At 40.8% G+C, this 16,617-nt stretch overlaps 1 protein-coding gene across 1 annotated transcript in view; it reads right to left on the bottom strand.

Moving 5' to 3' along the window:
* Nucleotides 1-16,617, bottom strand: part of LOC103234279 (uncharacterized) — a 102,385-nt gene that overhangs the window by 38,160 nt on the left and 47,608 nt on the right. Inside the window, 1 exon segment of the mRNA XM_037992347.2 lies at nucleotides 4,750-4,768. Coding sequence (XP_037848275.2) covers nucleotides 4,750-4,768 — 19 coding nt within the window.

Raw genomic sequence — 16,617 nt, forward strand, 5'->3', positions numbered from 1 at the left:
GAAATATGTAATTATTAATAAAGTATATAAATATTTGGAACTAAATCTTTGAAACTCTCTATTTTACCTTTCTAGCACATTGCACTTAAGGCGCCGCACATGGCCAATAGCTGCCACATTGAAGTGCAGCTCTGATGTCAGCGATGTGAAGGGCCCCAGCAAACCTTTTCTGGCAGAGGTGAAGGAAGAGCCTGTCCCTACCAACATCTCTCTTCAGTTCCGCGGGTGGAACAGATAGTGGCCATAGAAAGAGGAGAAGGCAGCAGGAGTTGTTGGGGTCCGCGTGTTTCCTAAACAAAGGAATGAACACACCAGACAACACAAAACAAGACAAACATGGCGGCCGCCTCCAATGGCACGCTCTGCTTTATTTTATACAGTCGTTTGTGGAATGTTGCCAAGTCACAAGACACATTGTTTTTCTGACCTTTCCCTTTCTGGATTTTCAAGATGTTTACACATAAACAAGCCCCCAGGGTCTGCTGTTAGCAGCTGGCTCCTTTGTCCTCCCTGTGCAGGGAAGGAACGCCCTGCTTCGTTTGCAAGAGCAGGACTTATCGGGAACGCCCTGCTTCATTTGCAAGAGCAGGACTTATCCAGAACGTCTGGTTTTTTTTTTTTTTTTTTTTTTTTGAGACGGAGTCTCGCTTTGTGGCCCAGGCTGGAGTGCAGTGGCCAGATCTCAGCTCACTGCAAGCTCCGCCTCCTGGGTTTACGCCATTCTCCTGCCTCAGCCTCCCGAGTACCTGGGACTACAGGCGCCCGCCACCTCGCCCGGCTAGTTTTTTGTATTTTTTAGTAGAGACGGGGTTTCACCGTGTTAGCCAGGATGGTCTCGATCTCCTGACCTCGTGATCCGCCTGTCTCGGCCTCCCAAAGTGCTGGGATTACAGGCTTGAGCCACCGCGCCCGGCCCAGAACGTCTGGTTTGCGAGCACGTAGTCCTCTATAGGAGTAAAATAATCACAGGTAAAGCACTGCTGGATGAGATCACAGGAGCGCGCCACCATGCTCGGCTAATTTTTTGTATTTTTAGTAGAGACGAGATTTCACCACCTTGGCCAGGCTGGTCCTGAACTCCTGACCTCAGGTGATCTGCCCACTTCGGCCTCCCAAAGTGTTGAGATTATAGGCGTGAGCCACCACGCTCAGCCTCAAAATGTTTTTTGGTGTTTTTTTTTTTAAGTTATTTTTGAAAATGATGGGAACATGTCAAAGGGAGCCAGCCTGAAAGAATTTCCAATGGTCCAAACTGGAACAATGTAAGCATCCAAATGCATAATTAGAGCACTGACCTCTAAAATAAATCAAGTCAAATAAAATAAATACCCATGCATTTACACTGATACAAAAAACTTTAAATAAAAAAGAAAAAAGAAGAAGGAAAAATTTTTTACAGAATTCCAAATACTAATCAACATAGATAAAATGCTGAAGAAATCATCACAAAACCACCACAGTTGTTATTGTATTCAAGGTTAACTGAAGAGTGTAAAAATTGTAAATAAAACTTAAAAAATAAGCAGTGTATTTGCATAGCACCAAAGTATCTGACTAAATTTTACCCTTCATTTTTAAAGCAACCTATCACTATTAAAAGCAACAATTATGACTGTCTGTTATTGGATTTATAATATGTAGATGTAAAACTGTAAAAGCACCACAAAAGATCAAAGAAGAAAATATAATTGCCCTGGCGCGGTGGCTCACGCCTGCAATCCCAGCACTTTGGGAGGCCGAGGTGGGCGGATCACGAGGTCAGGAATCCAAGACTATCCTGGCTAACAAGGTGAAACCCGGTCTCTACCAAAAATGCGAAAACTTGGCTGGGTGTGATGGCGCGCGCCTGTAGTCCCAGCTACTCGGGAGGCTGAGGCAGGAGAATCCTTTGAGCCTGGGAGGTGGAGGTTGCAGTGAGCCGAGATCGGGCCATTGCACTCCAACCTGGTTACAGAGGCAGACTCCGTCTCAAAAAAAAAAAAAAAAAAGCTGCCTGGGCAACATAATAAAAGCCTATTTCTACAGAAAACAATTTTAATTAGCCACTGTAATGGTGTGTACCTGAAGTCCCAGTTACTAGGAGGCTGACAGCTAAGAATTTTGAGGTTTGATTGAGCTATAATTGTGACACTACACTCTGGCCAAGATGACAGAGCTGTCTACAAATTCATGCACACAAGTGCAAATTATAAGCTTGCAAGTTCTTTTATGATCCCGTGTCTGTGCATTACTGTAAGAATATTGATTAGAAGCAGAGTAACTGTATCCAATACGGAGTTTGAGAGAAAACAGAAATATATCATTTGTACTTCAGGTGTCCTGATAAGGATCAGCGGAGGCCTCTGCCCTCTGACTTTATCTCTACTAAATGCATGAGAGGCAGAGTTTTTAACATACATTTTTTTTTTTTTTTTTTTTTGGACAGAGTCTTGCTCTGTCACCCAGGCTGCAGTGCAGTGGCGCCATCTCGGCTCACCACAACCTCTGCCTCCCAGATTCAAGCGATTCTCCTGCCTCAGTCTCCAGAGTAGCTGGAACTACAGGTGCGCACTACCACGCCCAGCTAATTTCTTTCTTTTTTTTTTTTTTTTTGTATTTTTAGTAGAAACGGGGTTTCACCATGTTGGCCAGGATGGTCTCGATCTATTGACCTCGTGATCTGCCTCCCTTGGCCTCCCAAAGTGCTGGGATTACAGGGGTGAGCCCTACTGTGCTAGCCCAACATAAATGATTTTAACACAAGCAATATTCTGTAATATTAATGAACATAGAGGTTTTCTATTGATCATGATTTTTGAAATTCTTATGCCCTGGTAGACCAGATAGATCATCTCTGTCAACATCATTTTGTTAATACGTTTTCAACCTATTCTGATTCCATCCTCGCTTTTATTCTGAAAAGACGTAGATGCTAGAAAACGTTTCTACTGAAGGCAGAAAAAGCAAACATAAATTTCAATATTTACAAGTCACATTTATGAATATATTTTCTAATTAGAGAGTTACTTCAACTTTCAAAGAAAATGGTAAGGGCAGCTGGGCGCAGTGGCTCACCCCTGTAATCCCAGCACTTTGGGAGGCCAAGGTGGGTGGATCACCTGAGGTCAAGAGTTCAAGACCAGCCTGACCAACATGGAGATACCCCGTGTCTACTAAAAATACAAAATTAGCCACACGTGGTGGCACACGCCTGTAGTCCCAGCTACTCAGGAGGCCAAGGCAAGAGAATCGCTTGAACCTGGGAGGTGGAGGTTGTGGTAAGCCAAGATTGTGCCACTGCACTCCAACCTGGGCAACAAGAGCAAAAATTTCATCTCAAAAAAAAAGGGTAAGGGCCAAACATAAAGAACATTTTTATTATAAAAAATTATCTAGTCTCTATATTTTGCAAATTATTTTTCTTTCATCACTAAACAATTTCACCTAAACTAATATACAACCAATTTTATAAGTTTAGCTTTTTTAAATAAAATAAAATAATAAAACAATTAATTTAAGACAATATGAAAAATTATAATACATATTACAAGCCCCCATTCAGATAAAGTATTATTAACTATGAAGATTTGATAAGTGGCAAATGTGACATTTTCAGATAGTTTTGTGATAACCAGAAAAAAATTTATTAGCAATTTTCATAATAAGACCAAATGATACTTGAAATATTATAAAGTATTTAAATTATCTCATGTATTAGGATATCATAAATTCTAAAATATTATAAATATACTAGAGGTTCTCCAAACTAAAAAATAAGAAGCAAAATAATTTACCATTAAAAATTGGATCTTTCTTTGTTTTAAAAATAAAGTTTAAGTGTGATCATATGCAGAACACAACTAGACCCCTACCTATATTAATACAATTACAATCTGACATGAGATTTGGGTGGGGATACAGAGTCAAACAATATCATTCTGCCCCGGCCCCTCCCAAACCTCAAGCCCTTCTCACATTTCAAAACACAATCACCCCTTCACATCAGTCCCCCAAATTCTTAACCAATTTCAGCATTAACTCAAAAGTCCAGGGCCGGGCGCGGTGGCTCAAGCCTGTAATCCCAGCACTTTGGGAGGCTGAGACGGGCGGATCACGAGGTCAGGAGATCGAGACCATCCTGGCTAACACGGTGAAACCCCGTCTCTACTGAAAATACAAAAAACTAGCCGGGCGAGGTGGCGGGCGCCTGTAGTCCCAGCTACTCCGGAGGCTGAGGCAGGAGAATGGCGTAAACCCGAGAGGCGGAGCTTGCAGTGAGCTGAGATCCGGCCACTGCAGTCCAGCCCGGGCTATAGAGCAAGACTCCGTCTCAAAAAAAAAAAAAAAAAAAAAAAAAACTCAAAAGTCCAGTTTAAAGTCTTGTCTGAGACAAGGCCAGTCTCTTCCACCTATGAGTCTGTACAATCAAAAACAAATTAGTTACTTTCAAGATACAATGGATGTGCAGGCATTGGGTAAATGTTCCTGTTCCAAAAGGGAGAAATTTGCCAAAGCAAAAGGGCTCCGGGTCTATCAAACTCCAAAACCCAGAAGGGCAGTCATTAAATCTTAAAGTTCCAAAATAATCTCCTTTGTCTTGGTGTCTCACATCTAGGCCACTTTGATGCAAGGAGTGAGCTCCCAGGGTCTTAGGCAGCACCACCCCTGTGGCTCTGCAGAGTACAGCCCCTGCAGCTGCTTTCACAAGCTGGCATTGAGTGCCCATGGCTTTTCCATCCAACTCATATAAACGTACTTAACCTTAATCACTTTCTAAAATTGCTGTTTTCTGCCAGGCACGGTGGCTCACACCTGTAATCCCAGCACTTTGGGAGGCCGAGGCAGGGGGATCACGAGGTTAGGAGATCAAGACCATCCTGGCCAACATGGTGAAACCCCATCTCTACTAAAATACAAAAAAAAAAAAGAATCACATTGCAGGTTAGGGCTTACCACATACATTTTGATAAAAACTAAATTCAGTCTAAATCAAGGCAAAAGACCCATCTAGAGGTAATATTTTTATATCTCATTGGAATTAAGTTAACATAAACATGAAGCAGATAACAATAAGTTAAGATATATGTTTTAAGGCCTAGAGAAAATACGAAAGTAGCTGGGTGCAGTGGCTCATGCCTGTAATCCCAGCACTTTGGAAGGCCAAGGTGGGCAGATCACGAGGTCAGGAGTTCAAGACCAGCCTGGCCAACATAGTGAAACCCCATCTATACTAAAAATAAAAAAAATTAGCTGAGCGTGGTGGCAGGCGCCTGTAGTCTCAGTTACTCAGGAGGCTGAGACAGGAAAATTGTTTGAACCTGGGAGGCAGAGGTTGCAGTGAGCCGAGATCAAGCCATTGCACTCCAGCCTGGGTGACAGGGCAAGACTCTGTCTCAAAAAAAAAAAAAAAAGAAAGTAACTTCAAAAACATAAACAATTTCCCACTATTATTGTGTGGGAGTTTGTTTAAGTCCCTTTGTAGGTCTCTAAGAATGTGTTTTATAAATCTGGCTGCTCCTTGAATTGATTCCTTTAGCATTATGTAAACAATCAATATGGAAATTTAAATATTACATGGGATGTATCTAATATAAAAGGAAACAGTAAAGGAAGAATAAAAATATGCTGGGCACGGTGGCTCACGCCTATAATCCCAGCACTTTGGGAGGCTGATGTGGGTGGATTACCTGAGGTCAGGAGTTCCAGACCAGCCTGGTCAACATGGTGAAACCCCATCTCTACTAAAAATACAAAAATTGGCCAGGCATGGTGGTGGGTGCCTGTAATCCCAGGTATTCGGGGGGCTGAGGCAGGAGACGTGCTTGAACCCAAGAGGTGGAGGTTGCAGTGAGTGGAGATTATGCCACTGCACTCTAGCCTGGGTGATAGTGTGAGACTTTGTCTCAAAAAAAAAAAAAAAAAAAAAAAAGAAAAGAAGAGAAAAAAAAAGAAAAATACGTGAAACAAATAAAAAGTAAAAAGCAAGCCGGGTGCAGGGGTTCACACCTGTAATCCCAACACTTTGGGAGGCTGAGGCGGGCAGATCACGAGATCAGGAGATTGAGACCATCCTGGCTAACACAGTGAAACCCTGTCTCTACTAAAAATACAAAAAACTAGCGGGGTGTGGTGGCGGGCACCTGTAGTCCCAGCTACTCAGGAGGCTGAGGCAGGAGAATGGTATGAACTTGGGAGGCAGAGCTTGCAGTGAGGCGAGATTGTGCCCTTGCACTCCAGCCTGGGCGACAGAGCAAGACTCCATCTAAAAAAAAAAGCGTAATAGTCAATGTAAATCCAACTATATTGATAATATCACTGGCTATGAATGGGTTAAATAATTAAATCCAATGGCAGAGATTGTCAGATCAGAAACTTTTATACCTGAACTTAAATAATAGAAAAAATAAACAGAATATCAGCAAGAAAATATAACACATGAACAACACTGTTAACAAATATAAATAGCCTTCTACAGAAATCACTCAAGATTAGAAGTACACATAGGTGGCTGGGCGCGGTGGCTCACACCTGTAAATCCCAGTAATTTGGGAGGCTGAGGCGGGTGGATCACCTGAGGTCGGGAGTTCAAGACCAGCCTGGCCAAGACCATGAAACCCCGTCTCTACTAAAAATACAAAATTAGCCAGGCGTGCTGGCAGGCGCCTGTAATCCCAGCTACTCGGGAGGCTGAGGCAGGAGAATAGCTTGAACCCAGGAGGCAGAGGTTGCAGTGAGCTGAGATCGTGCCACTGCACTCTAGCCAGGTGACACAGTGAGACTCCATCTCAAAAAAAAGAAGTACTCATAGGTTATTCTTTAGGCTAGATCATATGGTAGGCCATAGAGCAAGGAAACATCAATAAATTAAAAGGATAAACATAATCCAAAGTATGTTCTCTAACTTTCCTAGAAGGAAATTAAAAATAAATAAATGCAGAAAGTTTGAGAAACTCACAAATATGTGGAAATAAAACATACTTCTAAGTAACTAACGTGTCAAAGAAAAAAGACAAAATTTGAAAATATTTTCAAATGAATGAAAATGAAGCCACAACCTATCAAACATATGAGATGCAGCAAACTGTTCAGAGAAATTAATAGCAGTAAACACCTACATAAAACATAAACAATTTAGAATCAATAACCTAATTTTTGGCAAAAATATTTAAGGACAAATTAACTATACCTGGGAAAAAGAATATCAGTTTGGGCAAGCAAAAGTCATGTAGTTAGTATATATGAGAAAAAACTGAGGAGTGAGGTGCTTGTAGGATTAGGGCTTTGAAAATTGTCCACATATTTCTAAGAATCGAGAAGCTCATAAGCATGTTCAGGGTCAGTCACGGGCCAGGCAGATGCTCAGAAAGACCTAAGAAGATGTTATCTCTCATCTCTGTTTTACCCTCAATCTCCAAACATGCAAGAAGAGAAGAAAGTAGCAAAGTTGTAATCTTCCTGGCTGTGTAAACCCAGCTGCAAGAATTACGAAATGTACATTTGAGGTGAGCAGGCATTTGAGGTAAATCTCTTTCAAATCACTAGTTCACATTAAGCTAAAGAAACAGATTTTTATTGCCAAACACAACAAAAAACAGTATTTTTTAAAAATAACTTTTAGCCTGTAATCCCAGCACTTTGGGAGGCTGAGGCAGGTTAATCATGAGGTCAAGGGTCCAAGGTCAGCCTGGCCAAGATGATGAAACACCATCTCTACTAAAAATACAAAAATTAGCCAGGCGTGGTAGCAGATGCCTGTAATCCCAGATACTCGGGAGCCTGAGGCAGGGAATTGCTTGAACCCAAGAGGCGGAGGTTGCAGTGAGCTGAGATCACGCCACTGCATTCCAGGCTGAGCGACAGGGCGAGACTCCATCTCAAATAGTAATAATAATAATAATAATTTTGAAAACTAAACACAAAACTACAAGTTAAAATAAGCAGCAACAAAAACCTGAAGGATAAGAGTACATGTGATTTGATGGTTTTTACATTATAGTAGAACAATGTCCAGTTTTCAGCAACAATAAGATACCAGGCATGCAAAGAAATAAGAAAATATGGCCTATGAATAAGTAACAGATATGAACAGAAAAAGTCCTAGAGGAAGCCTAGGCATTAGAAAGCCTAGAAAAAGTCTAAATTACCTATCCTAAATACGCTGCAAATAGAAAATATTAATAGAGAAAGGGACTATAAAATAAATTGAAGATAAAATTATGGGTTTTTTTTTTTTAACTATTTTCTATTTTTTGAGATGGAGTCTTGCTCTGTCACCCAGGCTGGAGTGCAGTGGTGTGATCTTGGCTCACTGCAACCTTCACCTTCTGGGTTCAAGTGAGTCTTCTGCCTCAGCCTCCTGAGTAGCTGGGACTACAGGTACCTGCAACCACACCCGGCTAATTTTTGTATTTTTAGTAGAGACGAGATTTCATCATCTTGGCCAGGCTGGTCTTGAACTCCTGACCTCAGGTAATCTGCCCACCTCAGCCTCCCAAAGTACTGAGAAAACAAGTATGAGCCACCGCACCTGGATTCGAGAAATTTATGTTATCTACAAGATACTCTCTTTAGTTCTCAACTCACAAATAGTTTTAAAATGAAAGGATAAATGAAAAGATTTCATACAAATAGTAACCAAAAGAGAGCTGGGGTGGCTACACTTAGAAAATAAAGGTGTTAAGACAAAAGTGTTGTAACTAACTGACAAATGACAACATTTTATATTGAAAAAATTATAAATCTATCAAGATAATATGACAGTTGTAAATATATTTGTACCTAACAAAGATCCCAACATACAAAGCATAAAATGACAGTTAATGGCAGAAGTAGAAAGTTCTCAATAAGAACTGTTGGCTTGGGCTGGGCACGATGGCTCATGCCTATAATCCCAGAACTTTAAGAGACCGAGGCAGGTGGATCACATGAGGCCAGCTGTTCCAGACCAGCCTTGCCAACATGGTGAAACCTCATCTCTACTAAAAATACAAAAATCAGCCAGGTGTGGTGGCACACATTTGTAATCCCAGATACTCGGGAGGCTGAGGCACAATAGTCACTTGAATCTGGGGGATGGATGTTGTGGTGAGCCAAGATCACACCACTGCACTTTAGCCTGGGAGACAGAGCGAGACTGTGCCTCAAAAAAAAAAAAAAAAAAAAAAAAAAATTGTCAGCTTTAATATACCAATTAGACCTAGCAGACACATTCAGAAACTCCTGTTAAAGTATCTTGAAATGGGCAAAAAATTAATTTTATTTTCAAATTGTGAGTTTGTTTACAGCAAGTAATTTAGCCACCTTACTATTTTATGGCATTATTATTTTTAAAAATATTTATTATTAAGAGCTTCGGCTTTCTTGCCATCATCATGTTTCACCTTACCTATTAAATTTCCACCCCAGCTTCACAGTTTCCATGAGGATGAGTGGGGAGCACAGAAACTTAAAACAACTAGCTCCACCCAGACCCCCAACAGGAAGTTACATCTGTGGGGCCCCCACAAATTCTGATGAAGATCATGTTAAGTGCCTCGTTATGTACTTGTAGTTTTTTGTTTTGTTTTCTCTTTCTTTTCTTTCTTTTTTTTTTTGTTTTTGAGATGGAGTCTCTCTCTGTCGCCCAGGTTGGAGTGCAGTGGCCCCATCTTGGCTCACTGCAATGTCCACCTCCCAGGGTTCAAGCGATTCTCCAGCCTCAGCCTCCCAAGTAACTGGGATTACAGATGTGAGCCACCACACCCGGCTACATTATCCCATTTCTATGTAGAATATTAAAAAATTCAAACTAATAAAAGCAAAGTGTAGAATGATGATTGCCTGGGGCTGGTGGTGGAGGAGAGATGTTGGTCAAAAGTAATGAGGCTCCCCTACATCCATTACCTTAGCAAGTAAGTTATTCTCTTCTCAGTTTTGATTCACCAGGGAATTGAATCATATCCTGAAGAATCAAAACTAAAGAAATAATTTCTTTATTAAAGCAATACAGGTTGTATACTAATATTTATTCCCCAAAGAGTAGTGACAAATTAACTCTATAGTCTAATGTACAGTTAATAAAAAATAAAGATGTAGAGTCATTTATTTTAACTGCATACTTGAGAAGAAAACCTTGGACTATAGGCCAAGAGCTTTTACAGATGTTAGCTCATAAAATTTGGGGAGACCTGGAATAGAAACATTCACCCCATGCCCAAAGGGGATATAATTCCGTGTCTTTCACCCCAATTCCAGCTAGAAAAATGTGACATACTATAGCCCAAACATTTTATTATTTTTATTTTAGATTTGAGGGTATGTGTGCAGATTTGTCACATAGTTATACTGCAAGATGCAGATATTTAGGCACTTAATAATCCCATTGCCCAAGTTATGTACATATGTACATTATACCTGATACATAGTTTTTCCTTCTTTCTTTCTTTTTTTTTTTTTTAATTGAGAAGGAGTTTCGCTCTTGTTGCCCAGGCTGGAGTGCAATGGCACGATCTCGGCTCACTGCAACCTCTGCCTCCCGGGTTCAAGCGATTTTCCTGCCTCAGTCTCTCAAGTAGCTGGGATTACAGGCATGTGCCACCACGCTCAGCTAATTTTGTAGATACGTAGTTTTTCAGTGTTTGTTTTCCCTTCCTTCTTTCTTCTTTTTAGAATTTCCAGTGTTTATGGTTCCCATCTTTGTTTCCCTGTGCATCCAATGTTTACCTCTCACGTGTGAGTCATGCAGTATTTGTTTTCCTGATCTGTGTTAATTTGCTTATAATAATGACCATTTGTTGCATTCATGTTGCTGCAAAGGACATTACTTCTTTTTTTTTTTATGTGGCTGCATAGTATTGCAAGGTATATAAGGACCTCATTTTCTTTATTCAATGTAAGTTTCATGAGTACCTGGTTTATTTTGTGTCTTTGTTATTGTGAATAGTGATGCAATAAACATCTGATTGCGGTGTCTTTTTTTTTTTTTTTTTTTTGAGACGGAGGCTTGCTCTGTTGCCCAGGCTGGAGTGCAATGGTGTGGTCTCGGCTCACTGCAACCTCCTCCTCCCAGGTTCAAGCAGTTCTCCTGCCTCAGCCTCCCGAGTAGCTGGGATTACAGGCGCCTGCCACCACACCTGGCTAATGTTTTGTATTTTTAGTGGAGATGGGGTTTCACCATGTTGGCCAGGCTGGTCTCTAACTGCTGACCTCATGATCCACCCGCCTCGGCCTCCCAAAGTGCTGGGATTACAGGTGTGAGCCACTGTGCCTGGCCGACTGCAGGTGTCTTTTTAGAAAAATAATTTATTCTCCTTCGGGTAGATACCCAGTAATGAGGCGTATGGGTCAAATGGCAGCTCTATTTTTAGTTTTTTCAGAAATCTCCAAACTGTTTTTTAGAGAGGCTAAATTAATTTGCATTTTTACCAACAGTGTATAAAGATTCCCTTTTCTTTACAACTTCAATATTTTCAATTTTTAAATTTATTCTTATTATTTTTTTGAGATGGAGTCTCACTTTGTCACCCAGGCTGGAGTGCAGTGGTGTGATCTCAGCTCACTGCAACCTCCGCCTCCCAGGTTCAAGTGATTCTCTTGCCTCAGCCTCCCAAGTAGCTGGGACTACAGGTGCTCACCACCAAGCTGGCAAATTTTTGTATTTTTATTAGAGACGGGTTTTGCCATGTTGTCCATGCTGGTCTCCAACTCCTGACCTCAGGTGATCCTCCTGCCTCGGCCTCCCAAAGTGCTGAGAATACAGGCATTAGCCACTGCGCCCAGCCAATGACATTTTAATAACAGACATTCTAACTGCTGTGAAATGGTATCCCATTGTCACTTCGATTTATGTCTCTCTGATGATTAGGGATGTTGAGCAATTTTTGCATGTTTATTGGCAGCTCTCATGTCTTCCTTTCGAAGATGCATATTCATATCATTTGTCGCCCTTTTTCTTATTAAATTTCTTTCTCTCTCTCTCTCTCTCTCCCTTTTCTTTCCTTCCTTCCTTCCTTCCTTCCTTCCTTCCTTCCTTCCTTCCTTCCTTCCTTCCTTCCTTCCTTCCTTCCTTCCTTCCTTCCTTCTTTCTTTCTTTCTTTCTTTCTTTCTTTCTTTCTTTCTTTCTTTCTTTCTTTCTTTCTTTCTTTCTTTCTTTCTCTTTCTTGAGACAGAGTTCCGTTCTTGTTGCCTAGTCTGGAGTGCTATGGCACGATCTTGGCTCACTGCAACCTCCACCTCCTGGGGTTCAAATGATTTTCCTGCCTCAGCCTCCCAAGTAGCTGGGATTACAGGCATGCGTCACCATGCCTGGCTAATTTTTCTATTTTTCTTTTAGTAGAGATGGGGTTTCACCATGTTGGCCAGGTTGGTCTCGAACTCCTGACCTGAGGTGATCCACCCGCCTCAGCCTCCCAAAGTGCTAGGATTACAGGCGTGAGCCACGACGCCCAACTATTTCTTATAGATTCTATATATTAATCTTTCATTGTATGCAGTTTGCAAATATTTTATTCCATATTGTAGCTTGTCTGTTCACTTTGTTGATAGTTTCTATTTCTTTGCAGAAGCTCTTTAGTTTAATTAGACGCCAATTTTTGATTTTTATGTTTGTTGCACTCACCTTTAGTAGTTTTAAGGTTTCTTTTTTTGTTGTTGTTCCAGAGGCCAGTGTCTAGAAGAGTACTTTCTAGGTGTTCTTGAATTTTTGTAGCTTGAAGACTCACAGGTAAGTCTTTAATATGTCTTTAGTTACGTTTTTTATATGGGAAGAGGTAGGCATCCAGTTTTCTTGTGCATATTACTAACCAGTCTTCCCAGTACAAGTAATTAAACAGGGAGTTATTTCCCCTTTATTTCTGTTGACTTTGTCAAAACTAAGTTGGCTGTAAAAATGTAGCTTTATTTCAGGGCTCTCTCTTCTGTTCTATTGGTCTATATGTATATTTTTGTACCTGAACCATGTTACACTGGTTACTGTAGCTCATAGTAGTTTAAAGTCAGGTAATGGGAGGCCTCTAGGTTTATTCATTTTGTATAAAGTTGCCTTGGCTATTAGGGTTCTTTTATTATTCCGTATAGATTTTAGAATAGTTTTTTTGTTTTGTTTTGTTTTTTTGTTTGTTTTTATTTTTCTGAGACAGAATCTTACTGTGTCGCCCAGGCTGGAGCGCAGTGGCGGCAATTTCGGCTCACTGCAACTTCCTCCTCCCAGGTTCAAGCGATTCTACTGCCTCAGCCTCCCGAGTAGCTGGGACTACAGGCGTGTGCCACCAATGCCTGGCTAATGTTTTGTAGTTTTAGTAGAGATGGGGTTTCACTGTGTTAGCCAGGATGGTCTCAATATCCTCACCTTGTGATCCGCCTGCCTCAGCCTCCCAAAGTGCTGGAGTACAGGTGTGAGCCACCACACCCGGTTTTTTTGTTTTGTTTTGTTTTGTTTTTTGAGACGGAGTCTGATTCTGTCGCCAAGCTGGAGTGCAGTGGCACAATCTCAGCTCACTGCGACCTCCGCCTCCTGGGCTCCAGCGATTCTCCTGCCTCAGCCTCCTGTGTAGCTGGAACTACAGGCACACGCCACCACACGAGGGTAATTTTTCTATTTTCAGTAGAGACAGGGTTTCACCATGTTGGCCAGGATGGTCTCAATCTCTTGAACCTTGGGATCCGCCCTCCTTGGCCTCCCAAAATGCTAGGATTACAGGTGTGAGCCACTGCGTCCGGCCTTCTTTTTTTTAATTCTATAAAAAATGTCATTGATAGTTTGATAGAAATACCACTTAATCTGTAGGCTGCTTTAGGCAGCATAGACATTTTAGTTATATTTTCTTCAAATCCATGAGCATAGAATGCTTTTTTATTTATTTGCATTCTCTCTTCTTTCTTTCAGTAGTGTTTTGTACTTCTTCTTGTAGAGATATTTTACTTCTTTGATTTAGTGTATATGTAGGTATATTATTTTTTGTCTGTGGTTATGCAAAATAAAACTGTTCTTGGCTGGGCACAGTGGCTCACGCCTGTAATCCCAGCACTCTGGGCGGCCGAGGCGGGTGGCTTACCTGAGGTCAGGAGTTCAAGACCAGCCTGGCCATGGTGAAACCCCGTCTCTACTGAAAATACAAATAATTAGCCTGGCGTGGTGGTGCGTGCCTGTAATCCCAGCTACTCGGGAGACTGAGGCCAGAGAATCGCTCGAACGCAGGAGGCAGAGGTTGCAGTGAGCCAAGATCGTGCCATTGTACTCCAGCCTGGGTAACAAAAGCAAAACTCCATCTCAAAAATAAATAAATCAAACTGTTCTGGACTTTGAATATTATTGGTGTACAAAAATGCTACTTGTGTATATTAATTTTGTATCCTGATACTTTGCTAAAGTCATTCATTAAGCTTTGGAGTCTTTTGGTGAAATTTTTTTTTTTTAGATGGAATTTTGCTTTTGTTGCCCAGGCTGGAGTGGCTGGAGTGCGATGACGTGATTCCAACTCACCGCAACCTCTGCCTCCCAGGTTCGAGTGATTCTCCTGCTTCAGCCTCCCATGGATTTCAGGCATGCACCACCACACCCGGCTACTTTTGTATTTTTAGTAGAGATGGGGTTTAGCTATGTCGGCCAGGGTGGTTTCGAACCCCTGACCGCAAGTGATCTACACGCCTCGGCCTCCCAAAGTGTGGTATTACAGGCATGAGCCACTGCACCCGGCCCAAAATCTTTTGTTTTCTAGGTAGAGAATTATATAATCAGTGAAGATTATTTGACTTCCTCTCTTTCTATTTAGATGACTTTTCTTCGGGGGTGGGGTCGGGGGAACGGAGTTTCGTTCATGTTGCCCAGGCTGGAGTACAATGGTGTGATCTCCGTTCATTGCAACCTTCGCCTCCTGGGTTCAAGCGATTCTCCTGCCTTAGGCTCCTGAGTAGCTGGGATTAGAGGCATGTGCCACCACTCCTGGCTAATTTTGTATTTTTAGTAGAGATGGGTTTTCTCCATGTTGGTCAGTCTGGTCTTGAACTCCTGACCTCAGGTGATCCGCCCGCCTTGGCCTCCCAAAGGGCTAGGATTACCAGCGTGAGCCACCGCGCCAGGTTTTAGATGCCTTTTATTTCTTTATTTTGTTGAATTGCTCTGACTAGGACTTCCAGAACTGTGTTGAATAGAAGGGATAAAGTGGATATTCTTGTCTTATTTTTATTCTAATAGAGAATGCGTACAGCTTTTGCTTGTTAAGTATAATGTTAGCTGAGGATTTGTCATAGATGGCTCATTATTTTGAGGTATGTTTCATCAATGCCTACTTTATGGAGAATATTTTCATGAATGTTGAACTTTCTTGAATGCTTTTTTCTGCATCTATTGTGTTAATCATATCATTTTTTTGGTTTTATTATCTTTACATGGTGAACCACATTTGGTAGGTTTTTTATTACTAATTCAATTTATATTTCTTACATTTTTGCTTTGTTCAAGACTTCTTTTTCTTCCTGGCTCAATCTTGGAAGTTTGAGTATCCAGGATTTTATCTATTTTCTCCTAATTTTCTAGTTTGCAGGCATAGAGATGTTCATAGTAGTCTCTGAGGAGTTTTTGTGTCTATGTAGGATTTATTGTAATTTCACAACTTTAACATTTAAATAGATGCAAAGTACAAAAAGAAAGAAATAGATGCAGAAGAAAAGTTTGACAAAAGTTGACACTCCCTTATGATGAATCTCTGAAAAAAAAATAGGTATGGAACAAATGCACCTCAGCCAATAAATACCACTTATAACCAAAAAATGCATAGCTAATAACATGCTAAACAGGGATATGTTGCAAGCTTTTACTCTAAGAGCTAGAACAAGACAAGGATGCCCACTCTAGTGAGTCTTACTAAACATAGTACTAAATGTCCAAGACAAAGAAATTAGAGAGTAAAATCAAAAACATCCAGCTTGGAAAAAAGGAATTTAAATTATCCCTGTACAATAATCTTTTATTTCTGTACAATATCTGAAGTATAGAAAAGCCTAAGTCTTTACAAAAAACTATTAGAACTAATAAACAAAGTTATTAAACTTTCAGAATAAATAAGCTACTAAGTAGCATTTCTATACAATAACAACTATCTCAAAATGAAATTAAAAAACAATTCCATCTAAAATAACTTTAGTAACTATGCTCTGAAATAAATATAACCAAAAAGTTGAAACATCTTACATTATACTCTAAAGAACATGAAAGAAATTAAGTAATATACAAATAAAATAATATTATTCATTTGTGAATTGGCATTATTAGTAATTAAATATCTGTATTATGCAAAATGATCTACAGATATAGGGCAACCTCTATCAAAATACCAGTGACATACTTCATAGAAAATTTAAAAAGTTGAGCATGGCAGCTTACGCCTGTAATCCCAGCACTTTGGGAGGCCAAGGCAGGCAGATCACAAGGTAAGGAGTTTGAGACCAGTCTGACCAGTCGTGAAACCCTGTCTGTACTAAAAATACAAAAATTAGCTGGGCATGACGGTGTGCACCTGTTGGGCCTGTAGTCCAAGGTACTCAGGAGGCTGAGGCAGAAGAAACACTTGAACCTAGGAGGTGGAGGTTGCAGTGAGCCGAGATCACACCACTGCATTCCAACTTGGGTGACAGAGTGAGACTTTGTTTCAAAAAAAAAAAAAA

This window comes from Chlorocebus sabaeus, chromosome 6 (genome assembly GCF_047675955.1).
Source record: "Chlorocebus sabaeus isolate Y175 chromosome 6, mChlSab1.0.hap1, whole genome shotgun sequence".
Lineage (NCBI taxonomy): Eukaryota > Metazoa > Chordata > Mammalia > Primates > Cercopithecidae > Chlorocebus > Chlorocebus sabaeus.